The sequence below is a fragment of the Pristis pectinata genome, chromosome 9, assembly GCF_009764475.1.
Source record: "Pristis pectinata isolate sPriPec2 chromosome 9, sPriPec2.1.pri, whole genome shotgun sequence".
NCBI classification, from domain to species: domain Eukaryota; kingdom Metazoa; phylum Chordata; class Chondrichthyes; order Rhinopristiformes; family Pristidae; genus Pristis; species Pristis pectinata.
This window is the reverse complement of record NC_067413.1, coordinates 99,310,777-99,338,535: the sequence shown is the minus strand read 5'-3', so window position 1 is coordinate 99,338,535 and position 27,759 is coordinate 99,310,777. Positions and strand designations below refer to the sequence as shown.

Sequence of the window (27,759 nt, the reverse complement as noted above, 5' to 3'; positions counted from 1 at the left end):
GTGAGAGTAAACTGAGCTGGGTGCTTTTTAGAAAAAAGCACATGGATAGCAAAATAATAGGCATGATGACCTTTTTTATTTAAAAATAAATAAAAGCAGTCTTGTTTGGGAAAAAAAAAGCAGATTACTTGCTTCTTATTTGTTGAGCTGGACTAAAGTGATGGTGTAAATTCTGAAACTGGATTAAAAAAAATTCAAACTGCTTAAACAATATGGAAATTCAAAAGGGGCATGTTAACGGCAAAGAGGTGTGTCTTCACATCACTTGATATTTGTACTGTGGGTGTGGCAGTACTGTAGGCTGACTGTTACTGCACCTTTGTATATGTTTGAAACAATTTGAATCAGGGATCTCTCTGCCTTATTTGTCAAAGCATGTCATTTATGTTTTATGAGCGATGCATCCAGGCGAATCATTAGCTGCAATAAAGTGACGGTTAAAGTTTGACAAAGTCGAATTGGTATCAGCTTCTGGCCTTGATACTTTCAGACTCTGAACCGAAGGGGATAAAGCAAAAGCCACCGACCTGATTGACAGGTAACTGAAGATTCATTTTATGTGTGTGTGTAGAATGATAATTCAGCTGTGGGGGTAACTAGTAGTAGAACTCGCAGGGCTGTTTCTGAAATAAGCCTTGTGTTGTTTGAAGAGGCAGGTTTCTATAGGGTGTAATACTTGGCTAATGTGCAATTGACAACTGGCTGGACGCATATATTCTGAGTTATAATATATAAAGAAAATGTTTCTATAGCTGATCAAAATTATCGTATTTTAAAATAATTAGATGTACTGATATGGGAACACTCATGCAAAGTGTAAACATTTCATGAGCTTCTCTTGATGATATTTTCGGATTCATATGGAAGAAGGAAACTTAATTCCATGCTTGCGACCGATTTATGCCTTTGCTCCCGCATCCTTGTGATTGATTTACTCTTTTCTATTTGTTGCTTAATGGCTCTGACTGTAGACCGAGGCAGTTATTTGAAAAAAGGATCAGTAATGAACTCTTGTATATGTAAAAATGGTGACTGTCTGAGGTTGTTAGTGAGACCCGCCCAATTAGAACAACCTGTTATAATCTGGTCTGACAAGTTTACAGCAGCTTGCCTCTATACCTTCTTTTGTACATGCTTCTGCACGTAGTCTTAATTTTATCATCTATATGTTCTTAGCGTTAACCTGTAAAAGCAAGAAGTATTGTATAATCCTGCTGTATTATTGCACTGTAGTGTTTACGATGGCTGTGTGATTTTCTTAATCCATTGAAAGTAAGAAAGAGTGGGAATTATTTTGTATGGGTTTGTAAAGAAAAAAAAATGCTTACTGTCTCTTGTAAAACAGGAAATAAAATAAGATATTCAAAAACTGAACACAAATGTTCCCAGAGTTTGTGCAGCGTAATGATGATACTACAGATTTATTGCTTTCAGCTTTATGTTTCTGTCACCTTAATTGCATTTCAAATGTTTTAAGCATTATATAAATTGTCAAAGGCTCAGTATATTTTTGTTTGATAAATGATTTCTTTAAATTTGTTAACTTAAAACAGTGAGTTTCATTAAAAATAATATGTTTTCAGAACAAGGTACGACTTAAAATTTAGTGAAGGTTGACATTGGTTGGGTAGGCCTCTAGTAGAGGATGTGTGGTGGAGGTGACGTAATAGCTTGGGTTATTCATTTATATAGATTTTCAGAACTAACATTTCCTTAACGATGAGTTAAGAATTTTGATGCATTGATAGAAACAGGGAAGTAAAATAAGGATTCTGCTATGTAGAAATCTTTTTTTTCAGTTCCAGCAGCCAGAGCAGCAGAGGGGAGGAGCCAGCAGCTTTTTCTAAAAAAAATTGTTTCTGATTGGCTTAGTGCGTGGCCACTCAGCCAATAAAAGGAGGTAGGGCAAAGCAAAGTGGCCATTTTGGAGTAGCTGTTGTGTGAGTGGGCTAGTGTAAGAGTGGGGGGAAGCTGAGGCTTTGGCTCAAGACGTTTAAGTGAGGTGGAGGCTAAGGTGAGGTTCTGTTAAGTTCTCTTTCTTTGTTTATTATTGCATTAGTAGAGCAGTGGTGTGCTCCTTGTGCATGATATGGGAAGTCAGGGAGACCTCCATCCAGTGTCCCTGATGACTACACCTGTGAGAAGCACATCTGGCTGAAGCTCCTTACAGACTCTGTTAGGGAACTGGAGCTGGCTGACCTTTGGATCATTTGGGAGATGGAGGGGTTGATAGGTGTTATTGCCTCCCTATAATTCCTAAGTTGTGGGAGGCAGGTAGCTGGGTGACTGCCAGGAGAAAGAAGGGGAATAGGCAGTCAGTACAGGGTACCCCTGTGGTTGTTCCCCTCAATAACAAGTATATTGTTGTAGATACCATTAGGAGGGATGACCCACCAGGGGAAAGTAACTGTGGTCGGGTCTTGGGCACTAAGTTGTGGTACATGTTGGTACCAATGACATTGATAGGAAAAGTGATGAGGTCCTGCAAAGTGATTTTGGGGAGTTAGGTGCTAAGTTAAAAGACAGGACCTCCAGGGTGGTGATCTCAGGATTGCTACCTGTGCTACTTGCAAGTGAGGCAAGAAATAGGAAGATAGTGCTGTTTAACATGTGGCTAAGGAGATGGTGCAGCAGGGAGGGCTTCCAATTTTTACATCATTGGGCTCAGTGGGATCTATGCAAATGGGATGGTTTGCATCTGAACTGGGGAGGGGGAAACAATACCCTTGTGGGAAGGTTTGCTAGTGCTTCTGGGGGGAGGCAATGGTTCAAACTAGAGTTGCAGGGCTGTGGGAACCAGCGTGGCAGGACAGTAAGTGGAGAGGCTGTGGGGAAAGTAGATCTTAAACATACAAGCAATGATGGAAACCAAAAGGTTGAGTGTGGTGGGACTAATGTCCTGAGTTGTCTGTTTCAGTGCAAGGAGTATTATAGGTAAGGCACATGAGCTTGGGGTGTGGATCTGTATGTGGAATTATGATGTAGCCATTAGTGAGACTTGGTTGTAGGAGGGGCAGGACTGGCAGCCCAATGTTCTAGGGGTCTGATGTTTTATCCATGATAAAGGGGGAGGGGTGGCATTACTCATCAGGGAAAATGTCACGGCAGTGCTCAGAGAAAACATACTGGAGTTTGACTACTGAGGCAATTTGAGGAATAAAAAAGACAACCATGTTAATAGGACTATATTATAGGCCCAATAGTCAGTGGTATTTAGAGCAGCAAATTTTTAGAGAGAGAGCAGATAGTTACAGGAAATGTAAAGTTTTGATTGTGGGTGATTTTTAACTTTCCACATTGACTGGGACTCTAATACTGTAAAAGGACCGGATGGGATAGAGTTTGTCAAATGTGTTCAGGAAAGTTTCCTTAATCAATATGTAGAGGTCCCAACTAGAGAGCGCGAAACTGAATCTCCTCTTAGGGAATGAGACAGGGCAGGTGACAGAAGTGTGTGTAGGGCAACACTTTGGATCTAGTGATCATAATTCTATTAGTTTCAAGAAAATTATGGAAAAGGATAGGACTGGTCCTAGGGTTAAGATTCTAAACTGGAGGAAGGCCAATTTTGACAGCATCAGAAGGGATCTGGCAGGTGTGGATTGGGATAGGTTGTTTTCCAGCAAAGAGATGTTTGGTAAGTGGGAGGCTTTCAGGAGTGAAATATTGAGAATACAGAATCTGTATGTTCCTGTTGGGATAAAAGGCAAGGGTAACAGGTTTAGGGAACCTTGGTTACCAGTAAAGAAAAGAGGTGCACATCAGGTGCAGGTAGTTAGGATCAAATGAGGCGTAGAAGTCCCACTGTCCTTATCATTGGTAGGCTGAATTAATGTGGTTAAGATGAATATTTTACCAAAAGTTTTATTTATTTCAAGCAATTCCAACTTTTGTCCTGAAATCTTTTGACACTATTGATTCTAAAATTCTTTCATATTTGGCAGAATAAAAACCCAAGGTTAAGTAAGAAATATTTACAAAAACTAAAAAAGGATGGTGGTATGGCCCTGCCTAACCTTAGGTTATATTATTGGGCAATTAATAGCAGATATTTAATTTTTTGGATACAAGATTCAGATGTAATTCAATGCCCCAAATGGGTACACCTTGAGCCCCAATCAGTACTTGAATTTTCAGTAGTTTCTATTTTAGGAGCTTCACTCCCTTTGGCACTTACCAAATTAAGTAAACATATGATTAACCCAACTGTTAAACATACAATACAAATATGGTTTCAATTTTGCAAATTTTTTGGATTGAATAAATTTAACTTGTCAAGTTCCATTCAACCTAATTTTCTTTCATCCATCCAGAGTTGACTCAGCTTTTTCCACATGGAAAGGAAGGGAATAGTATGTTTTTGTGATTTATTCATTGATAACTGTTTTTCATCTTTTGAACAATTGTCTAACAAATACAATTTGCCCAATCACACTTTTCAATATTTGCAGATTAGAATTTTTTTAAAAGCTACTATAACCTCTTTTCTGACACCTTACAAAACTGAAACTACAGAAAAAATTTTAGGTCTTAATCCTTATCAGAAGGGCTTGATAGCAATAATCTATGATTTAATTATGAAAATACGACCAGAATCACTGGATAAAATTAAGAACGAATGGGAAAGTGAACTCCAGACATCTTCACCTACAGAGACTTGGAAGAAAATTCTTCATTTAGTTAATACATCTTCAATGTGTGCCAGACACTTGTTGATACAGTTTAAGGTAGTGCACAGGACCCATATGTCAAAAGATAAGTTAGCTCGTTTTTATCACCATATAAATCCTATATGTGACAGATGTAAATCAAATGTGGCTTCTCTGACACATGTTTTGGTCCTGTCCTCTTTTTGGAAAAATATTGGAAAGACATTTTTAACATTATTTCTAATGTATTGAAGATTGATTTACAACCTCACCCTATCACTGTGATTTTTGGATTACCAAGGATAGAGTCTGGCCACTTATCAGCTTCTGCTGACCGTATGATTGCCTTTGTTACGTAAATGGCCAAATGATCCATTTTGCTTAAATGGAAGGATCCAATACCCCCTACTACTTTTCAATGGTTCTCTCAAACTGTCATGTTTAAACTTGGAAAAAATTAGGAGTGGTACTGTTGATCCTTTGCTTAAATTTGAAGATATTTGGAGTCCGTTTATTCAATATTTTCACATGATGTAGATCCCCTTTCAATAACTTTCCAACTTAGAGGAATAGAGTTGACGACATAATATTGCTCTGTTTCTACTAAGAAATTTTAGTCTTTTTTTCTTTTGTTTTTTTGAAAATTTTCTGTTTAGTTTGGTTTGATATATTGTTTATAATTTTCCTTATTGATTTGGGTTTTTCTTTAATTTAAATAAAAAATCTTTTTCTTTCCTTTTATATTATATTCATTTACTAAGAGATCGTTGGATCTACAGATTTCTAAAAATTTTATTGTTCTTTATGATTATGCCATGATTGTTCTCCTGATCTCTTTGTACTACATGTACAAACACTGATGTTACATATTAAACTGTATTAATTTGAAAACTAAGAAAAGAAAGAGTACAAGAAGTGCAAGAAAACAGCTAAGAGAAATCAGGAGGGTTAAAAGAAGACGAGGTTGCTCTGGCTGACGGTGAAAAAGCATCCCAAGGATTTCTGTAGTTATATTCAGAACAAAAGTATAACAAGGGACAAAATTGGTCCTCTTGAAGATCAGCATGGTCACCTATGCATGGAGCAGAGTTAAAAGGATTTTTTTTTGCATCTGTTTTTAATCGGGTGACAGACAGAGTCTATGGAACTGAGGAAAGAGTAGTGAGTTCATGGGCTGTATTTGGATTATGGAAGAGGAGATACTTGCTGTCTTGAGGTGAATTAGGCTGGATAAATCCCCAGGACCTGACAAGGTGTCCCCTTGGACCTTGTGGGAGGCTAGTACAGAAATTGCAGGGGGCCTGGCAGAGATATTTAAAACATCCTTACCCACAGGTGAGGTGCCGGAGGACTGGAGGATAGCTAACGTTGTTCAAGAAAGGCTCTAAGAATAAGCTGGGAAATTATGGGTCAGTGAGCCTGATGTCAATTGTGTGTAAATTATTAGAAGGTATTCTGCGGGACAGGATATGTAAGTGTTTGGATAGACAGGGCCTGACCGGAGATGGTCAACATGACTTTGTGTGTGGCAGATCATGTCTAACTCATCTAACAGTTTTTTGAGGAGGTTACTAGGAAGGTTGATGGGAATGCAGTGGATGTTGTCTACGTGGACTATGTTAAGTTTTTGACAAAGTCCCACAGGGATCAGTACTGCATCTGTTGTTTTTCACCTATATTAATGATCTGGATGATGATGCAGTAAACTGAATCAGCAAATTTGTGGATGTCACCAAGATTGGGGGTGTAGTGGACAGAGGAAGGCTATCAAAGCTTGCAAAGTGATCTGAACCAGCTGGGAAAATGGGCTGAAAAATAGCAGACGGAATTTACTGCAGACAAGTGTGAGGTGATGCACTTCAGGGTAGGACTTGCACAGTGAATGGTAGGGTTCAGGTGTGCGGTAGAACAAAGGGACCTGGGAACACTGATCTATAGTTCCTTGAAAATGGCATCATAGGTAGATAGGGTCATAAAGAGAGCTTTTGGCACATTGGCCGCCTTAAATCAGGGCATTGAGTACAGGAGTTGGGATGTTATGTTGAAGTTGTACAAGATATTGTTGAGGCCAAATTTGGAGTATTGTGTGCAGTTCTGGTCACCTACCTACGGAAAGATATCAATCAGCTTGAAAGTGCATTGAAAATTTACACAGATGTTGCTGGGACCTGAGTTATAGGGAAAAGTTGAATAGGTTAGGACTTCATTCACTGAGTGCAGGAGAATTGGTGGGGGTGGGGGGGCGGGAGGAGATCTTAGAAGAATACAAAATTATGAGGGGTATAGATAGGGTGAATGCATGCAGGCTTTTACCCCTCAGGTTGGGCGAGACTAGAACTGGAGGTCATAGGTTTAGGGTGAAAAGTGAAATATTTAAGGGGAATCTGAGGGGGAGCTTCTTCACTCAGAGGGTGGCGCGAGTGTGGAACCAGCTGCCAGCGGAAGTGGTGGATGTGGGTTCAATTGTAACATTTAGAAACATGGAAAACCTACAGCACAATACAGGCCCTTTGGTCCACAAAGTTGTGCTGAACATGTCCCTACCTTAGAAATTACTAGGCTTACCCATAGCCCTCTATTTTTCTCAGCTCCATGTACCTATCCAAAAGTCTCTTAAAAGAACCTATCATATCCGCCTCCACCACCGTTGCCGGCAGCCCATTCCATGCACTCACCATTCTGAGTAAAAAAAAAACTTACCCCTGACATCTCCTCTGTACCTACTCCCCAGCACCTTAAACCTGTGTCCTCTTGTGGCCACCATTTCAGCCCTGGGAAAAAGCCTCTGACTATCCACATGATCAATGCCTCTCATCATCTTATACACCTCTATCAGGTCCCCCCTCATCCTCCGTTGCTCCAAGGAGAAAAGGCCAAGTTCACTCAACCTGTTTTCATAATCTCCCCAATCCAGGCAGCATCCTTGTAAATCTCCTCTGCACCCTTTCTATGGCTTCCACATCCTTCCTCTAGTGAGGCGACCAGAACTGAGCACAGTACTCCAAGTGGGGTCTGACCAGGGTCCTACGTAGCTGCAACATTACCTCTCGGCTCCTAAATTCAATTCCACGATTGATGAAGGACAATACACCGTGTGCCGCCTTCACCACAGAGTCAACCTGTGCAGTTCATGAATTTCAAGCCCAACATAACCCTGAGCTCTATTTTCGAACACCTTCACCTCCACAACCATTTCTTTGGCCAGGAGCCTTCACTCAGACTGTGGACCCTTCCTTTCATCTTTGGAATCCCCAATACAACTGGATCCTTCCCTATTCATCACCAACCGCCTACATGACATTAATGGTCTCAATTTTTTGACTGACCTTACTCAGACTAACCCATGCATCTCTGAACTCTCAGGACTCTGCTCACAAAAGACCAACTCCAACATTATTATCAAACCTGCTGACAAGGGCAGCACTGTTGTTTCGGGAAACTGATAGTTATCATGGAGACTGAACACCTGCTCTATGATACTTTCTCATGCCTTCCTCCAGACCATGCTATGACCACTGAATATTAATTAGCCTATTGCCTCCTAGATTGTCACTGACCTAATTTTCTCTGCATATCTTCCCTCCATAGCCATTAGCCTCATTATCTTCCAACCTCAAACAATGTTCTTCTGTCTCCTCCAAGATCCACAAGCAGCAATCTTCTTGAAGACCCATTGTTGCAACTTGTTCTTGTCCCACAGAACTTATTTCTTCCTACTTTCAATTTAACCTTTCTCCCTTGCTGAGTCCCTTCCCACTTATGTCTATGAAACCTCTGAAACCCTCTGCCACTTTGAGTTTCATTTTCCTCATTCTAACCAGCAGATCTTTGTCATTGACATCCAATCCTTCTACACTTGCATCCAACACCAGAATGGCCTGCGCTCACTTGCTTTCTTTGACCAGAGGGCCGGTCAGCATCCTTTACCTGACTGAACTCATACTCATATTGAATAACTCCTTCTACTTCATACTCTTAATCCAAACCAAACTTAAAGTTATTGGAACCTGCATGGATCCAAATTATCTGTTTCTTTGTGGGATAAATGGAACAGTCCACATTTCAGACCTGAAAATTAAAAAACTGCAGATGATGAAAATATGAAATCAAGACAGAAAATGTGGAAACATTCAGCAGGTCAGGCAGCATCTGTGGAAAGGTAAATAAGATCAATGTGGCAAGTTGAAAATCTTTCATCAAAACTGAGAAAGAAAAAAAATCAGTCCTTCCCAGTTCTGATCAAAGATCCTCAACCTGAAACATCAACCTGTATTTTCTTTCCACAGATGCAGCCCTACTCACTGCGTGTTTCTGACATTTCTGTTTTATCTTGTTTCAGTTCCTACCTAGGCCCCCACCCTCATCCCTGTTGCAATCATATTGATGACTGTATTGGACCTGCTTCCTGATCTCATGCAGAACTCAAACTTTAATCAACTTTCTGACAATTCCTCCTATTTTCACTTTCAAATGGACCCTTCCTTGATTTCTCCATCTCAGGAGATAGTTTAGTGACTATTAGTTATTACACACCAATAGACTCCCAATAGCTAACTTGGTCACACCTTCTCCTACCCTAATATAATGATAATATTTATTTATTAGTCACATGTACATCAAAACACACAATGAAATGTCTTTTTTGCATTAACAACCAACGCTGTCTGAGAAAGTCCTGGGAGCAGCCCGCTAGCTTCCGACACCAACACAGCATGCCCACAACTTCCTAACCTGTACGTTTTTTGGAATGTGGGAGGAAACCCACACAGTCACAGGGAGAACATACAAACTCCTTACAGACAGTGCTTCCTCTAAGGATTCCATCCATTTTCAAAGTTTCTCCAACTCCATTGGAGGGTTTGGCATTTTCTGCTTTGGCATTATTCTGCATTTCTAGCAGCAGTGGGTTTTTGCTTTCAGAACCCACAAAGCTGGATTAGGAACAAGTCATTCCTGGCCTGATAAGAAAAAAGTGACAAATTTCTACAGTCAGCCTTTTTATTATCTGCAGAAACATAAATATATAAAAAATTGCAATTAAATTCCAAATATGTGCCCTGGTCTACTATCCCTAGCTATTCATTTGAAGACTAAACTTGGTCTTGACTGCTTAGAGTCATAGAATTGTACAGCACAGAAACAGGCCCTTCGGCCCACCACGTCCATGCTGACTTTTTTACCCATCTACACCAAGCCATTTTGCCCACATTAGGGCCATGTCCTTCTATGCTTTGCCTACTTGGGTGTCTGTCTAAATGCCTCTTGAATATAATAATTTTATTTGATTTCACTACCTCCTCAGGCAGCACTTTCCAGATCTCAATCACTCTCCCTGTAAAAAAAAATCTTAACCCTAAGGTCCCCTTAGAAACTCTTACCTCTCACCCTAAAACTATGCCCTCTTGTTTTTGATATCCCTACCAAGAGAAAATAATTTTGACTGTCTACCTATCGATGCTTCTCATAATCTTATATACGTGTATCAGGTCACCCCCTCAGCCTCCTTCACTGCAGGGAAAACAAACCCAACCTATCTAATCTCTCCTCATAAAGTCCTCCAATCCAGACAACATCCTGGTGAATCTCCTCCACACTCTCAGGGCAATCGCATCCTTTCTATAGAGTGGCAACCACAACCATAATACACATGAGGAGTCAATGGGGAGGCAGTAGATGGGGCAAGGTTCTGAAAATTAAGGTTGATATCCCATCCCCTCATAGTGGCCCGAATGTGAGCACACACATAGGGCCCTTTGAGTTAAAATCTACAACTTTCCTTTGTTTCTCCGTCATGAGAAGTTGCCTCGCCACTGGTTTAACACTGAAAAAGTTTGAATAAAGATAAGGTACCATATATATTTTATAGTAAAGTATGTTTTTGATCAAATATTTACCTGTTGAAATTACAATATAAAACATGTTGAGTGTCTATTATGTTAAGCAGCATCAAATAAATGCCAATATCTAATAAAAACAGGGTATCTATAATTAGGAGAAGTTTGCATAAGTACATGGATGGGAGGGGTATGGAGGGCCATGGTCTGGGTGCAGGTAGATGGGATGAGGCAGAAAACTAGATGGGCTGAAGGGCCTGTTTCTGTGCTGTAGTATTCTGACTCTCTAAAGCCACAAAATGGTTGTTCTTTGGAGTAAAAACTCAAATGAGACCGTTTCAACACCAAGTGTTGCTGCCATTTAAGTGGAAGCTACCACTTAATGCAATTTAAAATATGGAACTTTAACCCTGATCTTCAACAACTTCTAGCAAACCAACATGAATCTCATGTAGTTTTTACTCATTAAGGAGGAACTTTTGTTGCAGCCTAGTTGTAGTAATTCCAAATTGCTCATGTCTGAGTGACTGGGAAAGTCTAAAGAGAAAAAATCATAAAAATATAAACATTGGGTAATGCTTATTCCCCTGAAACTACTGTTGGGCAATGCATGTTCAGTACATTGTGCATGAGTCAGAATGCATATTTGATTAATACCTACGTCACTTCCACAAACTCCAAAGGGATTTGGATGAAAGTTCACTTCATTGAAGGATGGAGGCTTTGAGTGATATGTCCACCCTTCTCTCTCTCTCATACAAATAGGGACCCTCATTATTCAATCAGAAACAACTGTGTCTGAGGTGGTCTTCCATGATTTTGAATAGTCTACTACAAAAGTGAATTTACATGCTGTGCTTTCTAAAGTGTGGTAACTGAACAACAAGGCAGATTCTTTATCAATGTCATGAAAATCAAGAAAAAACTGCGGATGCTGGAAATTTAAAATAAAAGCAGAAAAAGCTGGAGTCACTCAGCAGGTCAGGCCGCATCTGTGGGAAGAGAAGCAGTCAATGCATCAGGTCAGAGACCTCTTGTCAGAACTGAACATTTCCAGTATTTTCTGTTTTCGTTCTTTATCAATGTCACAAGATGAAAAAGCAAAAGTCAATTTTCAAACAGTGAGAGAATTTCAGGGTGATACAATAGTTTACAACTCTTGATATTAATGATAGGTATTGTGTGCTATAACCGAGGCTGAAAGTAACTTGACTTTCTTATTGACATGGTTGTGTGCGTTTCCTACTGGTGTGGTCATGTTGCAAAGATACCATCAGCCATTCTTTCTCATTAACTTAACAGAATGCTTTCACTTATTGCTGGAAGAATTGAATAAAATTAAGGATATCATGCTCCAATTATAGAGGGCACTGCACTGTGTAATGAATTGACCTGTACAAATGCAAGACAAGTTTTTCACTACCTTGGTACAAGTGACAATAATAAACTAATACTAAAATATGGATACCAATACCTCTGGTACTCAGCACAGTACTGGTCTCCTTAATTAGGGAAATATGTTGGAAGCATTTCAGAGAAGGTTTAGTAGGCTGATATCTGGAATGGATGGGTTGTCCTACAAAGAAAGCTAAGATAGACTAGGCTTATATCTGCTGGAGAATCAGGTTTATTATCACTATCTTATATGATGTGCAATTTGTTGTTTTGTGGCAGTAGTACAGTGCAATGCACACAAAATATTGCCCCTCTCCTGCCCCATTATTGGAAAAAAGGATTGAGAGGTGATTTGATTGAAATATACAAGATCCTGAAGGGTCTTGACAAGGTGCATGTGGACAGAATGCCCATGTAAGGCACAGATGATGCAGTTTTTTTTCCCTTAGTGTGTCTTGAGTCTTTGAAATTCTGGGCATTGGAGGGGCATCTTCATATAAATTTTGAATGTAGCATAATATAATTTGCCCTTGGACCACTTTTAATATTATTCTTCAATGTTTGTCTGTTAATGTGGCAGATTTATTGCTTATCCCTTTATAGGTGAGTTGATTGCCACTTCTTTATTCCGTGGAATGGAAATCAGGTTGAGGCAGAGATAAAGAGATTTTTGATAAGGAAAATGGTAAAAGGTTACCAGCAGTCAGTGAGAATGTGGAGCTGAGGTTACAATCAGATCAGCGATGATCTTATTGAAGCAGGCTTGAAGGGTCAAGTGGTTTGCTCCTGCTCCTTGTTTGCAACTTCATCTTTGACAATAGTTATTATCACACAATAAATTGTGGACTCTGCATTTGAAATGATTTCAAATTTTCTACATTTTTATCTTGTATATATGTAGGAAATGGTTTAAAATCTTGCAATGAAATTCAGAAGATTTGTTTCAATATGCTTTTGCAATGAGAAGTCTTATTTTTCATTTATGTCTGTGTTGCAGGTACTGATTGATCATGAGGACATCAAGTCACCAACACTTTGACCAGCTGCTTTTACTTTTTGTTGCACTAGTAAGTTTTTATCTTGAATCAGTTTCATTTTGCAATTTATATTTAATTAGCTTGTTAATGACCATTTAATGACAGCTGTGTTATACATTCAATTTAATTATTTTTTGTTGTGGAATGGAATTGTAGCTTCCAATGCTCTCAGAATTTTATTAGCAATATAAGGCAGGCAATCCTCTTTTCCTTGTGTGGTATTGAATACTTCTGTGCAAATATTTGCCCGATTACCTTGAGCCACACCTTCATCGGTGGGAGCCAGGAGCAGATTGCTTAAATGGAATTTAAATTCGGAGACAGGCTTCTTTGTTCAGTTTCGGCTAAGCAACAATTGAGAAACAGCTCACCTGAGGAAACAATTTAGCAGAACAACAATGAACTGTTACGTTATCTGCTTGGACCACCTGCTAGAATTTGATATTATTCTCTTTTAGCACCTTTAATTATACTTTAACTCAGCAATAAATAATAGGCATTTTATTAAATATTGAATTTATTTATAACTGGGGGAGTTATTAACAATTTATTGACAGTTTGACTAATTCATGCCCCACTAGAAAAGTAATGAAACTTGGTCAACAACTTGAGGATACTAAAAAAAACAGCCTTACTTATATTCATTTATGTAACATAATATACTATATACATTTATAAATGCTTCTTTCACAAATTAATAACAATTTCTTGGTTATTGAGTAAGGTTACAACTAGTAATCTCACTCAATAACCAACGACAGGTGAGGATAAGGTTAAACATTAAAAGTTTTTAATTCAGTCAGTCTGTTTTTCATTCCAGCACAGATAAAGAGTTTTCTTGATTTATGAGACTGACTGTGAAGGTGGGGAGATTAACTTGCAGATGATTTTCAGTAGGAAGTGTTTTCTGTTGGATTTCCATCTGCATGAGGAATGCCATGCTAAATAAAATGAATGACTGGGTAACCTCTCATATAGAATTTGAAGAGAATAGTTGTTGGGTTTTGAAAATTCACACGAGCACTCTGATAAGCATAGGGCCCTGGATTCTAGGAAGACAAACTTGCTCCTCCAGCTCCTATATTGGAAACTTAAAATCTTAGGTTAAGAAGCAGATTCTGCCTCTAAATCACCGATAGTGTCTGTTGTGAGGTACTGTCCAGGGTTAAAATTGCAGTTTGGCCCAGCTGACGTCAATGTGTCTTGATTCACATAATTAAAAACATGCTGACTTTGGGTGGGTGCTATTGCAACCTGCATAGAAGATTTGGTTAAAATGGAAGATGGTCAGATCAAGTCAGGACATTAGCAGCTGACCCACCAGAATAATTTTTACTGATCACCCGGATGTCAGCCTCGATCAAATATTCAGAGCAGGGTTTGAATCCAACACCTTATTAGGAATGGTCCCACTGAGCTAAGGCTAGCATTTAACTCTGATACCTGTTGTTCCTTTTTGTGTAGTTTGTAATTCATTAATTCCTTCTGGAACCTTTTTCAAGAATGGACAAGTTTGTTTGGCATCTATTAGAGAATGTTTTCACTTCTCTTAGAGTTCCCACAGAAACAAAATGTGCCTTAAGGTATTTATGCTGCAGGAATCTATAGGCATATAATTTACTAGTTCATTGTGATGCATTTAATTCCACACATGATAAGTAACTAAACTCTTAATGTTATTTTATTGACCTTTGCCAATTAGTGAGAAGTAGCTTGTGGTCATCGTACATGTTTCTGTTGACTTGGTAGCGCCATTGAACCTTTTCTGTACTGAAGTTGTAGGAGTTTGTACCACTTTGTCTTATGTGCAATAATTATGAATGATTTAGATGAAGGAAATAAGGAATGTGTTCAATGTTTACAATGTCTCAAAGGAGGTAAGGGTAGAACTTATAAACACCAATATGTACTAAAGAATCCTGGTGAGTTTGATCAGTAGGTTGAGAAATTGCAGATGCAGATTAATACAGGAAAACATCAAGTTATCAGTTCTTTCAGCTGAAAGGTTGATTTGACTTATAATATGACTTTGACTTGTATTATGACTTTGACTTTAACTATTTGACTTGTAATTGACTGTGCTAATAGTGAGTATATTTGAGGCGTCAGGAGGAGAAAGCCTTTGGAATTTCTCATAATGTTTTTAAAAAAAAGATACTTGGGCTATAAATCAAGGTGGAAGAACACAAGGATATGCGAGCAGGAATAAGCCACCAGGCCCCACATGATCATGGCTGATGTATGCTGACCTCAACGTAAATACTGAAAGAACATTTTAAAGCTGTACATTGGGCACACTGACTACTTTGTGCAATTCTGGGCTCTCCATTTTTAAAGGGATTTAGTTATTGAAAGGGATTTGGAGTGGGGTTGATTCCAAAATCTGAAGGAATAATAAATGAGGAAAGACAGCCAACCCTGATCTGAAAAAAGAACATTGATGGGCAAGTGTTTCCAGTTACACCCAGCTTGGAAAATCAGATTGAAATAAGCTTTAATACAGTGTCTGGAATACCAAAAGTATGGAAAATATTGCTTACAACTTCCAAGCTTGTGTACAGGAACCTGAATAGTTTTAGGAGAATGTAGGCAGATGGATATGAATAAACAGGATTCTGAGTCTGTAGAATTGAACTTTAGAGTGGGTAATACAGATATGGGGAGGCCATTTATTTAGGGGCAAAAACAATGGGATACGTGTAGTTTTATTTGGTGGAAAACTATAGAGAGTGAAGATGTGAAAAGATATAGGACCTCGGGTAAATAGATCACTAAAATATAGTGCAAGCAAACCACGTACCCACAAAGTTGTCAATAAGGTGAATGGAATATTAGCATTTATAACCAGAAAGTTGGTCTGTAAGAAGGTGTGGGGGCCTTTTGCTGCAGTGATAGGAAGCCCTGGTTAAGCCATGTCGGAGAACTGTATACACTTCTGCTCACTGCAGTGCACAGGAAGAGTTATTAGCCTTGGAGTGCAGCACAGATTTATCAGTCTATTTTCAGCAGTCCAAGGATTAGATTATGAGGAGAGATTACATGAACCAGACTTGTATATACTGGACTGTCGGCAGTTAAAGGGCAAGTTGAAAGAGGGGGTTTGAATTTTGAAAGAAAGTAAGGTTAATGGAAAGAAACTTTGTCCATTGGCGGGGAAGTCTAGGACAAAAGTGTTTGTTTATAATCAGAGCCAAGCCTTTCAGGAGAAAAATTAAGAAATATTTATCCACTCAAAGGATTGTGTAACTCATTCCCACAGAAATAATACAAGGTAGAACAACAATTTATAGTTTTCAATTTGAGATTAAGAGTTTCGGTAGATAAGGGATATGGAGTCAGGGGAGGTGGATGGAGTTAGATGCATTTCTTATTGAATATGGGCACAGACACGTGGCATTCTATGGCCTATTTCTACTCCTATCTTCCTAGAAGTGGGCCAGTTAGACGAAAGGCCTTAAAATTGTCTCTAGTTATTGGTAAGTCTCTTGTGATATACACCTACAGTTGTATCCCTTCAGTGCTTTGCTTCAGTATGATGATTATATCAATCAGAGAAGCTTACCGTTCACCTTTTAATAGTTCTTATCTGGGGTTCTGCATGTTTTATTTTAAATGCAATCGTGATTAATTCCTGTATTTGCATTCTTCAGAACAAATTCCATTATCCCTGCAAAGGCTGGGGAAGTGGCTCCAGAGATAATGGATGGCTTTAATCTTTCTGAATTCTGTCAATCTTGGAATGTTCCATACCACTTAGGAGACAGCAAACGTATTCCCAATAGTCAAGAAAACAGGGAGAGAGTAAACAGGAATTATAGGACATGGAACCTCACATTAGTTATAAGGGATGTGCTAGAACCTATTGTTAGAAACGCATTGACAGGGTAGTTGGTATGGAAATTATTGGGGAAAATTCCTAGGGATAGGATTTATGTACATTTGGAAAGATGGGGGCTGTTTAGGGATAGCAAGGGAAATCCTGCCTCACTAACTTGATTGAGTTTTTGAGGAGGTAATTTAGAAGATGGATGAAGGCAGGGCAGTAGATGTTCTCTATTTGGAGTTCACTGAGGCATTTGACAAGGTCCTGCATGATCGGCTAGTCCAGTAGGTTAAGAGGTTTGGATCCAAGGCGACCTGGCTAATTGGATCCAAAATTGGCTTGGTGATAGGTGGCAGAGGGTGACAGTGAAAGATTACGTTTCTGATTGGAAGTCTGTGACCAGTGGTGTACCACAAGGGTCGGTGCTGGGACCCTTGTTGTTGTGATATACATACATTAACAACTTGGATGTGAATGTAGGAGGAATGATTAACGAGTTTGCAGATGAGACTAAGGTTGGTGGTGTTTTGGGTAGTGGGGAAGATTGTCTTGGGCTACAGCAGGCTAGTGATCAGATGGAAAGTTGGGCAGAGCATTGGCAGATGGAATTTAGTCCCAGCAAGTGTGAGGTGATGCAGTTTGGGAAGTCAAATAGGGGTAGGACATGTACAGTAAATGGTAGGGTGCTAAGGAATGTTGACGAACAGAGGGACCTTGTGGTTCAAACCACAGCTCACCGAAAGTGGCAACACAGGTGGATAGGGTGGTGAAGAAGATGCACATCATGCTTGCCTTCATAGCTGGGACGTGGAATATAGAAGTTAGGGCATTATGTTGCAACTTTACAAAACACAGGTATTGTTTGCACACTTAAAGGAAGGATATCGTTGTGCCGGAGAGACTGCAGAGGGGATTCACCAGGATGTTGCCCAGATTGGAGGACTTTAGTTATGGGGAGAGATTGGACAGGCTGGGCTTGTTTTCCCTGGAGTGAAGGAGGCTGAGGGGGGGCCTGACAGAGGTATATAAAATTATAAGAGGCTTAGATAGGTATTGGTTTATTATTGTCACTTGTACCGAGGTACAGTGAAAAATCTGTCTTGCATACCGATCGTACAGGTCAATTCATTACACAGTGCAGTTACATTGAGTTAGTACAGAGTGCATTGATGTAGTACAGGTAAGAACAGCAGTACAGAGTAAAGTGTCACAACTACAGAGAAAGTGCAGTGTAATAAGGTGCAAGGTCACAACAAGGTAGATCGTGAGGTCATAGTCCATCTCATTATATAAGGGAACCATTCAATAGTCCTATCACAGTTGGTTAGAAGCTGTCCTTAAGTCTGGTGGTACGTGCCCTCAGGCTCCTGTATCTTCTACCGATGGAAGAGGAGAGAAGCGAGAATGTCCCGGGTGGGTGGGGTCTTTGATTATGCTGGCTGCTTTACCAAGACAACGAGAGGTAAAGACAGAGTCCAAGGAGGGGAGGCTGGTGTCCTTGATGCGCTGGGTTGTGTCCACAACTCTCTGCAGTTTCTTGCGGTCCTGGGCAGAGCAGTTGCTGTACCAGGCCGTGATGCATCCAGATAAGGTAGAGAGTCAGAATATTCTTCCCGTGGTAGAGGTTTCAAAAGCAAGGGGGGCATAGGTTTAAGGTGAGATGAAAGAGTTTTAAAGGTAATTTGAGGGGAATGTTTTTTATCACACAGAAAATGGTCGATGTTTAGAACTCACTGCCAGAAGAGGTGGAGAAATTGGGTAACACTGTTTACGAGACCTTTAACAGGCACTTGAAAAGCAGGGTATAGAAGGATGCAGATCTAATGTGGGCAAAAGGGATTAGTGTAGCTGTGCAAAAAGGTCAGTTTGGATGCAGTGGGTGGAAGGGCCTGTCTCTGCTGTACAACTCTATCACTGACTTAATGAACGGCTAAACTAAATATGGACCATATTCAAGGTGGCATTTGTATTAAGCAAGACTCTTAACAGTGTTGATGAACAGAGTGATCTTGGAATCCAAGTTCATAGCTCCCTGAAGGTTGCTACACAGGTTGATTGGGTGGTAAAGAAGGCATATGGCATGCTTGCCTTCATTAGTCGAGGCACTGAGTTCAAGAGTCAAAGTTATGTTGCAGCTTTATAAAACTCTGGTTAGGCTGCATCTGGAGTATTGCATTCAGTTCTGGTCACCCCATTATATGAAGGATGTGGAGGCTTTGGAGAGGGTGCAGAAGAGGTTCACCAGGATGCTGCCTGGATTAAAGGGCATGGGCTATAAGGAGCGGTTGGACAAACTTGTGTTGCTTTCTCTGGAGCGACAGAGGCTGAGGGGAGATCTGATAGAGGTTTATAAGATTCTGAGAGGCAGAAATAGAGTAGACAGCCAGTATCTTTTATCCCCAGGGTTGAAATGTCTAATACCAGAGGGAATGCATTTAAGGTGAGAGGGGGCAAGTTCAAAGGAGATGTGTGGGGCAAGTTTTTATTTTACACAGAGTAGTGGGTGCCTGGAATGTGCTGCCTGGGGTGGTGGTGGAGGCAGATACGATAGTGGTGTTCAGGAAGCTCTTAGTACATGAATGTGCGAGAAATGTAAGAATATGGATATTTAGATGGAAGGGATTAGTTTAGTTGGGCATTTGATTACTAATTTAATTGGATTGGCACAATGTTTTGGGCCGAAGGGCCTGTTCCATGCTGTACTCTTCTATGTCCTATGACCCCCTGGGTGACTTGCTTGATTGCTGATCCATGCTGTTTGCCATGGATGTGGACTTGCTCTCAACACCATCTCTCCAGTACTCCTCACCTGGAGCTGGGATGGCTGCCAGTACGCCACACATTCTTTGTTGCTACGCTAAATGTATCTTCATCTGCATTCAGCTCAGTTCGTTGTCTGATGCAGGCTCTCTACTGCTGCCCGTCTCCTCCCTCTCCTCCTGCTCACTTGTGATATGTGAGTTACCAGGGACAAACTAAATTGTATTCCATACTGGACCTTCTGAAGTGTGACCAGCTGAGCCAGTATTAGTAGCCATGCCTCTTGTCCCCCTTGGGTCCCCTGCCCACCAATACCAGCTCTGGATTCTACATCTCAGTGAGCAACCTCCCCCACCTCTGTGAAGTGCTGAAGTCCTGCAGAGTGACCGGAGGCCCTGGGAGAGATTAAAGACACAAGGGAAAAGTGTTTTGTATTCCTATCATTTTTCAGTCTGGATGACATTTTTTTAACAAAGTGTGTGAATTATATTAAATTAGCAGATAGTTGTGAAGACCTCACCCTTCCCACCTCTGCTGGCCATGCATTGTGAAATTTTTAGTTATTTCCTTGCAACTATGAGATGGCTGGAGGGTGACCGCTGGTTTTCGACTACTCCCAGTTACTCTGTTCTCCCTTCTGTGAGGAGAGAAGGAAGGTTCACGTCAACAGCAGTAGCACGTGTTGACTGAGACGAGAACATGTATTGAGGGGTGACTGAGGAAGGGCCACGGCAGTGCAGGAAGATGAGCGTTAGCGGCGACTGGATATGCAGAAGTGGTGTAATTCCGCGGTGAGTTGGTGTGATGAGGGATGTGTGGGAGTAAGGGTGGAGAAGCTGGGTAATCTGCACATCAGGTTGCAGATGACTGAGCCACAATACATTCATCTTCTGACCTGAATATGTTGTTAAATTGCTTTCTGCCAGAAGCAGTTACCACATTCTTTCTCATCACTTGTTCTCACTGGCAGCCTTCAAGCTCCTGCCAAGAGGGATCAACATTTCCCTGCACGCGTGCTCAGTCCCCTGCATTATATCCACTGAGAAGTTACTAACTCAAGGGACTATCTGTGAGCATCTGCACTCCATCCCTTCACTTTCCCTCCCATCTCCTGAATTCATCAGATGTTACACTGCAGTAGAGACCTGTCATCATGCCCACTGAACCTAATTAGTCAGGAGCACCGGATATAAAGTGTAAATATAAAGCACTTATAGACAAGGTGCCAAAATTCCAGATTTCCTGCAGGTGACCTGTGTCCCTGCTCTCAGTGACTGTCCAACCTAAGGCTATAAAACAGAATCTCTGTCTTCCAGCCATGACATTTGGATTTACAATGGCACTTCATAATCAAAGTAGCTTCCTCACATGTATGATTAATTTCTTTATATTTGTTACAGGTACTAATCAGGAATATTAATGGCATCTTACCCAAAGGTCCTTTGAAGTCAATGAATCTGACCGTTGTTGAGGGAACCACTGTTCCTTTCTTTTTATATCAGGTAACTCTTATAGTTTCAATTGATATGGTCAAATTATGCAAAAGCAATTTTAAACCATGACAAATAAAAGGTTTAAGCCTTCATATTTAAAAAAAAATAAGTGAGCAAATAGGTTGCAACACAAAAAACTGGAAGATCTCAGCGGGTCGAGCAGCTCCTGTGGAGGGAAATGGACAGTCAATGTTTTGTGTTGAGAACCTTTATCTGAACTGAAAGAGGGGAGGCAGCGGGTATAAAAAGGAGGGGGGAAGGGGTGGAGCAAGAGCTGGCAGGTGATAGGTGGGTCCAGGTGAGGAGGGGTGATTGTCAGATGGGGGAGTGGGAATGGTGTCAGAAGCTGGGAGGTGATAGGTGGAAGTGACAAAGGGGCTGAAGATGCTGGAGAGTGGAATGAATGGAGGGAGGTGGGAGCAGTGGGGGAGGGGATCCAGTGGGAGGAGTGTGCGCAGATAGGTTGTTGTGCACTCAGATGATATGTCACTCAACTGTGTGTCTCTTTCCTATCTTCATCTCCTGACTTTCTTATGCTCTGTGGCACCACAATATATCATCAGACCAATGTTAACAGCATTGTTTGAGCAAGTAATCTGGTTGGTGAGCAGATGTTCTGTTTCTTGAGGACAAGGCTACTTTAAGATGTCTTTCAAAAGCTTCCCCAGCTTGTGGTCTCTGGAACATAAAGAAGTTAATTAACTTGTAGATATTGTATAAGGAAATTGGTTGCTCCTGAAGAAATTGAGGAATAAAAAGCAAAATGTGCACACTTTCATAACTCATTGAAGAATCCAAGAGCATAAGAAATAGAAGCATGTGGCCTTTGAGGGAATAAGATCATTAACACATCTGTTACCTCATTAACCGCTTTTATAAATAAAAACTGAAAATACAAGTAATACACAGTAGATCAGGTGGCATTTTGTGGAGAGAAATTCAGAATTCATGTTCCAGGTAGATGAACTTATTTAAAAGGTCCTCGACCTGAAATATTAATGTTCTTTTTTTTTACACAGATACTATTAGATCAGTTGAGGTTTTCCCAAATTTTCTGTTTCTTATTTTCAGCACCTGGAGGAGTTAGCTTTTGAGTCACTTCTTTTGGAACTGTAATATGCATTTGGCCCAGAGGATCGTTCCAGTTTTTAGTGCCCTTAATTGTTCCATTAGTCAAAGTCGAGTTTATGGTCACCTGCACAAGTCCATGTGTGCACAGCTGCAAGGAAAAACTTACTTGCAGCAACATCACAGGCACAGAGCATCAGATAAGCAGCATTCACAAGAAAAACATAAATTAAACATAAATAAAACAACTTTTACAAGAAAGAAGACAATTAGAACAAAAAAGTGTCCATTATTTTTAGTTACTGATATTGACTATGTTGAGTTCCTCAATCTCATTGATTACAAGGTGCCCCACAATCCCCAATATAGTCTTGGTGTTCTCAACTGTGTAGACAGTTTAATATCTCAGCTACGTCCTCCCTCATTATAATTTATGTTGCTACTAGCTCTGTTTATTTGTGGAAGATCTTTTGTATTTCTTGACATTCTGTTCTCAGCTTCTACTTCCTCCCCCTCTTTCAATATTTTTTTGGCCATTCTTTCATTATCCTTTGCTGTTTTTTCAAACTCTCCTCGTTCTTTCCTGAAACCTAAAATCCTGCCAATCCTCTGCTTCACTGAACATTTTGGCAATATTACAAGCTTTTTTCTTTTAATCCAATACTATCTTTAACTCTGTTAGCTACAGTCAGACTCACCTGTAAAAAATTTTTATTCCTTAATGAGATGCATATTATTTGAGAGTTAAGGTTTTTTAAATTTTTTCATTGTTTAAGTACTATCATATTTTAAGATTTGCTTTCTCGATTCTAGGTTTGCTTTGTTTGAATTTAAGACTGTCAACTTTGATCTGACTACATTATTTTATGTTTTATATTAGTTATTTGTATTTCAGATGCCAAGGTAAAATGTCAGTACATTGTGAATTGATGGGTCATATAATCTGTTTCCTTTTGGTTCTAGTTTCAATCAACTAACAGTGCTGTAAAGTCATTTAGAATAACTGCTGGTGAAACCCATGGCAGACTACATATCGAAGAAGGGTGGTTGTATCTCAATATAACCGTGGATCGTGAAGAACAAGCAATCTACAAGTTACAGGTAAAATGGGAAGTGAATTTGAGGGAAAAAATAATTATTGAAAGTGTTTTTTTTTCAGTGACAATATTAGAATTCTCAGGATTTGAAGCATCTAGAACATTGAGGGCTCTCGAGAACATCAAATCCTTCCACCCATTATTTTCTCCCCCATCACTATCAACCTTGTACCACTAAACTGTGGAAAGAAATGTTGGTCAGGTAGAAGTGACCTGAATTAATGGTTGGGGGAGGATTTGAGCTGGCAGGTTAGTACTGGAGAGAGAAATAATGGGAGAAAACTGAAGTCATGAGCTCTGGGATATGTGGGGTGAGGGGTGGGTGTTGCTCCCCAGCAGAAGAATGTAAGGGCTTTAGGAGGAGCTGGGTAAAGAGATTGTTAAGGGATCTCCACTGCCAGACTTCATGGAAGGGACTGACTCATGCAAGTAGTGGTGAAGCAGGCCTCATAAGATTTTATCTACAGGTGGCATAGGCCACGTGTGTGGATAAAAATCCTGAAGTGATATCTGGATATGTGTTGCGTATCATTAAGTTCCGGTGCAAATGTCAGTGTCCACAATGCGTTCGTGCCTGAGATACATGGGAGGATGATCATTCACTTAATAAACTTTTCAATAAGACTCAAACTTTGTGTTATTCTTTATTGAAATTGAATTACGTAGCATGCAAAAGCCAGAAGACTTGCTTTTCTAATTCAGGCCCAACAATAGGGTTTGTAATGACAATACCACTGGTGAGAAAGCAGCTTTGGTATATTTGTGACCTTATAGTCATGTTTCAATGCACAATGGGAGCCTTTCGGAGCTTTGTTAATGATGCAAATAACAGTTGATAAGACCAGGAAGCATTTTGAATTAAGATGGAAATGGCTATTTCTTTCTGATGGATAGCTGCAATTTTGCTTCCTAGTATATATGGACATAATGCAAAATTAATGCCCATTATTTCAATGGATTCCAAATTGAGGGACTAATTGGTTGCAGTAAGCATCATGAACATTGACCGCGAGAGCCCAGCCAGAAATGAAAGGCTGTTCCTCAAACTTACATTGGGCTTCCTGGAAAACACAAAGAAGGCCAAGAGCAGAAGTCAGGTGCGAGAGAGGCGGAGAAATAAAGTGACAGGCAGCTGTAAACTCAGTCACTCTTGTGTGGATTAAATAACTGTGGTTACCCAATCTGTGTTTGGTTTACCAGTAGCGGAGGATACCATAGTTGGGCCTGCAATACTTGGTTTAGAAGAATGAAGATTGATGTTATTCAGACATATAAGGGGGCTTGATTCTAGATTTTATAAATAATGGGCAGGTGATTAGAACTAAGTGGGAAGTTCCCCAAGACAAATGGTGCAGGAATGACGGTGTTTGTTTTGCCTCATTTGGTCAACCAAAGAATTTAACTTGGTTGGTCATTGCTATCTTGGTTTGTTTGTATTTAGATAGAAGGCCTAAATGGAGAACAAAAGGTGGTTGAAGGACCTGTCACGGTGATGATTATAGTTCAAGACATAAATGACAATCAGCCTACGTTTGCAGAAACAGAGTATAAAGGAGTTGTGTGGCAGAACTCCAGACCTGGTATGTAATATTCTGAATAATTTAAGATACAATAAAGGAAAAATTGTCTCCTTAGTATCACTAAGGCTGTTCTGCTGATTGTAGAGTGGTGAGATGTTGAGGTAGGATCAATATATACTCTTTGAGGGGTGATGGTTGTACTGTAGTGGTAATGGTGGCTGAGACACCCCAACACATCTAAAGTGATAAAATTGCATGATCCATATTCTGTTCTGGGCACACAGGATTGGCAGCAGGATAAAATTATTGATCATTACACCTCTGCAACACTGCAGTATGCTGAAACAGAGTGTCCACATCTTTCTGTCATTGCTATTTATTGGAAAGGAAATGTTGCTCCAATTGAGTGGAAAAAGAAATTGTTATATATGTGGATCCCAAACATCAGATCTAGATTCTAACCTGAAAGGAGAAGACCTAACAATTGCAAAAAGGCAAGCTACTTTCCCTCTGTGTGAGTGACAACTCAGAAGTGGATCTCAGTGGTTTGTCCGCACTTTGTACATGATAGCCACCTTCCTTCTCTACTCTGCAATTGCAATTTCCTTTTTTCCTGGAGATACTGTTATGAACATATGGGTGGGTCCTGACATTCCAGCTCTTGTACTAGCTGATTTCTCGGCTGTGCTTTTTATGAATATTCACTATTTCCAGCATTAAAACGATGGTCAGGGTGTTTAAAAAAAATGAGTACAATGTATGACTGATAACTGTGCACCTGATTTTTTTATATTCACAGGCAAGCCTTTCATGGAAGTAAAGGCTGAGGATTTGGATGATCCCAACACTCCTAATGGTAAAATTGAATACAGCATCTCACAGCAGATACCCAGCACTGATCACATAATGCTTTTCCAGGTTGATAAAGAAACTGGGGCAATCTCCACAACTGAAAAAGGTATGCTGACATAAAATTTTTCCTAATGTTGCAATATAAATGATAGAACACTTCTCCACAACATCATTTTGAGGTTCACATATATGGTTAAATATAGGTGGTGCCCAGTAACAGGGATATCAGAATGTGTTTGTCACAATTTTGTCAAGATGGAGTATAAACATTATTGAAACGTGCCATTTGTTGTTTGTACTTTTTACTATACCATATATCTCTGATATCAGTTGGATTGTACTGGTTGTTCAGCAGAGAACTGCCAGCTAGATGTGAACGCATCCTACCTCTCATTCTGCCCCAGATATCAATGGTGTAGGAACCCTATTCATTTGATTGGAGCCATGGACTTGTAGTTTAGGTGTTATTTGTTTTGTTTTTCTTTATTTCACAGTATATTGACACTTCAAACTAATTAGTGGTTTCATGCATTTTTAATTTTTTAATATCATTTTTAGTTTTCTCCTGATCACAGATATTTGCACAGAGTGACAGTGTAACCTGTCAGAGGATTCATCAGAACAGTCTGTGGGTGAGTTCTCGTCACCTGCTCATGGTCCATTGCAGCTCATGGAAAGGCTGTGGTGGAAACACTGGCCACGATTGGAAGCAGCCTGGCCACCAACAGTTGGTGCTAGTGCAGGCAGGGACAAGCTGGGATCAGCAAGATCCAGCTCATTGTATAAAGTACAACGAATGATTAGTATGCCAAGTATTCCCAGAACTATTATAACCAGAAATAACTCCAGTCAGTCCTCAGTAGAATTGCTGACAGATGGTGGGAGTTTTAAGAGCAGTGATTTATCTCAGGCAGTAAAGCAAAATATGCAACATCCCATTGAATGTTTGTTATAGAAAGCTGTAAATGGGAGAGCTGAGACAATAATTCCTCCTTTTTATTACCATCCAATGTGAATTTCTGTCATATTCTTTACTGCGGACTTGTCATAGAATAAGTGAGTTAGAATTTTCTCATCAATGTGAAACAACAAGTGTATTGAGGAACTGTATTGCTCCTGCCCAGGAGCGCTACAGTCCATTGTCTACGAACTTGTGGATATGTAATATAAGATTCAGTTGCAAATTCTTTAATTATCTGCTTTTTACCTATATACTAAGCTTTCTTCTTATATGTGACACAGAAGTTTTCAATTTACTTCATCTTTAAAAAAAATTGGCAGTGTTTTCCACTGATTGACAAGTCATCTGAGTTTGCTGATCATTACACCTGGGGCATTCTCCTGAGTGTAGTCTTCCTACTGGAGGATGGGACCTAGAGTGGAGCGGAGCCTCTCTGAGTATAAGAGCTCAGAGACTCCCAAAACCGCCACTGAGCTTGAGTGTTTGTGAACGCATTTGGCATTTTCAAATATTCAACACCACTCAGGCACTCTTCCCATTCATTTTTCTGGCTATGCTGTACTTGCAGATCTCTCAGGTTTAAAAACTGGATATTCTGAGGAAGTTTGTAATATCCGTTCAGACTCCCTGAAGGTTCCACCAGCACAGTGCAGGTGTCCAGAGGCTGTAACGTCTGGAGAGGAAAGACAGGTATCTGCTTACAACTGGGAGATCTGATTTCCTTCCTGGTTAAGTGTGTAAAAACCAATAGATCCAAACAGCTCTGCCAACTTTTCAACAAAAATCTTCCCATCACCGACTTGTTATTTTCTTCATTTCTGTCAATGATATTTTCAACTTGTCACCACTCCTTAGATTCCGCTCTTTCTCTTTTCATTTTAATCCCCTCATTACTTTTTGCTTCCTTTCTTTATCTGATTTCCTATCCCCCTCCGATCTTCCATTCACTGACGTCCATTCTGGCTTTTTTTTCCTCCTCTATCTGTCTCTCTTCAAAATTTCTCCATCCTTTTCCAGCTGCTTGTCGTGAGATAAGAATATGATGAACCTAAGCAGGAGTAGGCCATAAAGCCTTTGTTTCACCATTGCCACTGCTAGTCATGGTTGTAGCTACATCAGTTCATTTTCAAACCAGATACCATATATTTATTGATCTAAACCTTCTTAATGACTGAGCATCCACGTCCACCTGAGGTAGAAAGCTCCAAAGGTGTGTAGCCCTCCGTATAAATAAATTTTTCTTCATTTAAGACCTTAAATGGCTAAGAGC

General features: G+C 40.0%; 1 protein-coding gene across 3 annotated transcripts in view; it reads left to right on the top strand.

Moving 5' to 3' along the window:
- The first annotated feature begins 295 nt into the window (after nt 1-295).
- cdh17 (cadherin 17, LI cadherin (liver-intestine)) overlaps nt 296-27,759 on the top strand; it is a 92,711-nt gene continuing 65,247 nt past the window's right edge. The window contains exons 1-6 of one of the 3 annotated variants that reach the window (XM_052023743.1): nt 296-538; nt 12,876-12,945; nt 20,899-21,000; nt 23,023-23,160; nt 24,598-24,736; nt 25,476-25,634. In XM_052023743.1, the coding sequence (XP_051879703.1) occupies nt 12,889-12,945; nt 20,899-21,000; nt 23,023-23,160; nt 24,598-24,736; nt 25,476-25,634 (595 nt within the window). In that variant the 5' untranslated portion in view covers nt 296-538; nt 12,876-12,888. Of the gene's footprint in view, nt 539-1,947; nt 2,015-11,210; nt 11,506-12,875; nt 12,946-20,898; nt 21,001-23,022; nt 23,161-24,597; nt 24,737-25,475; nt 25,635-27,759 lie in introns of those variants that run through there. The other 2 variants (XM_052023745.1, XM_052023744.1) reach the window with 2 other exon arrangements.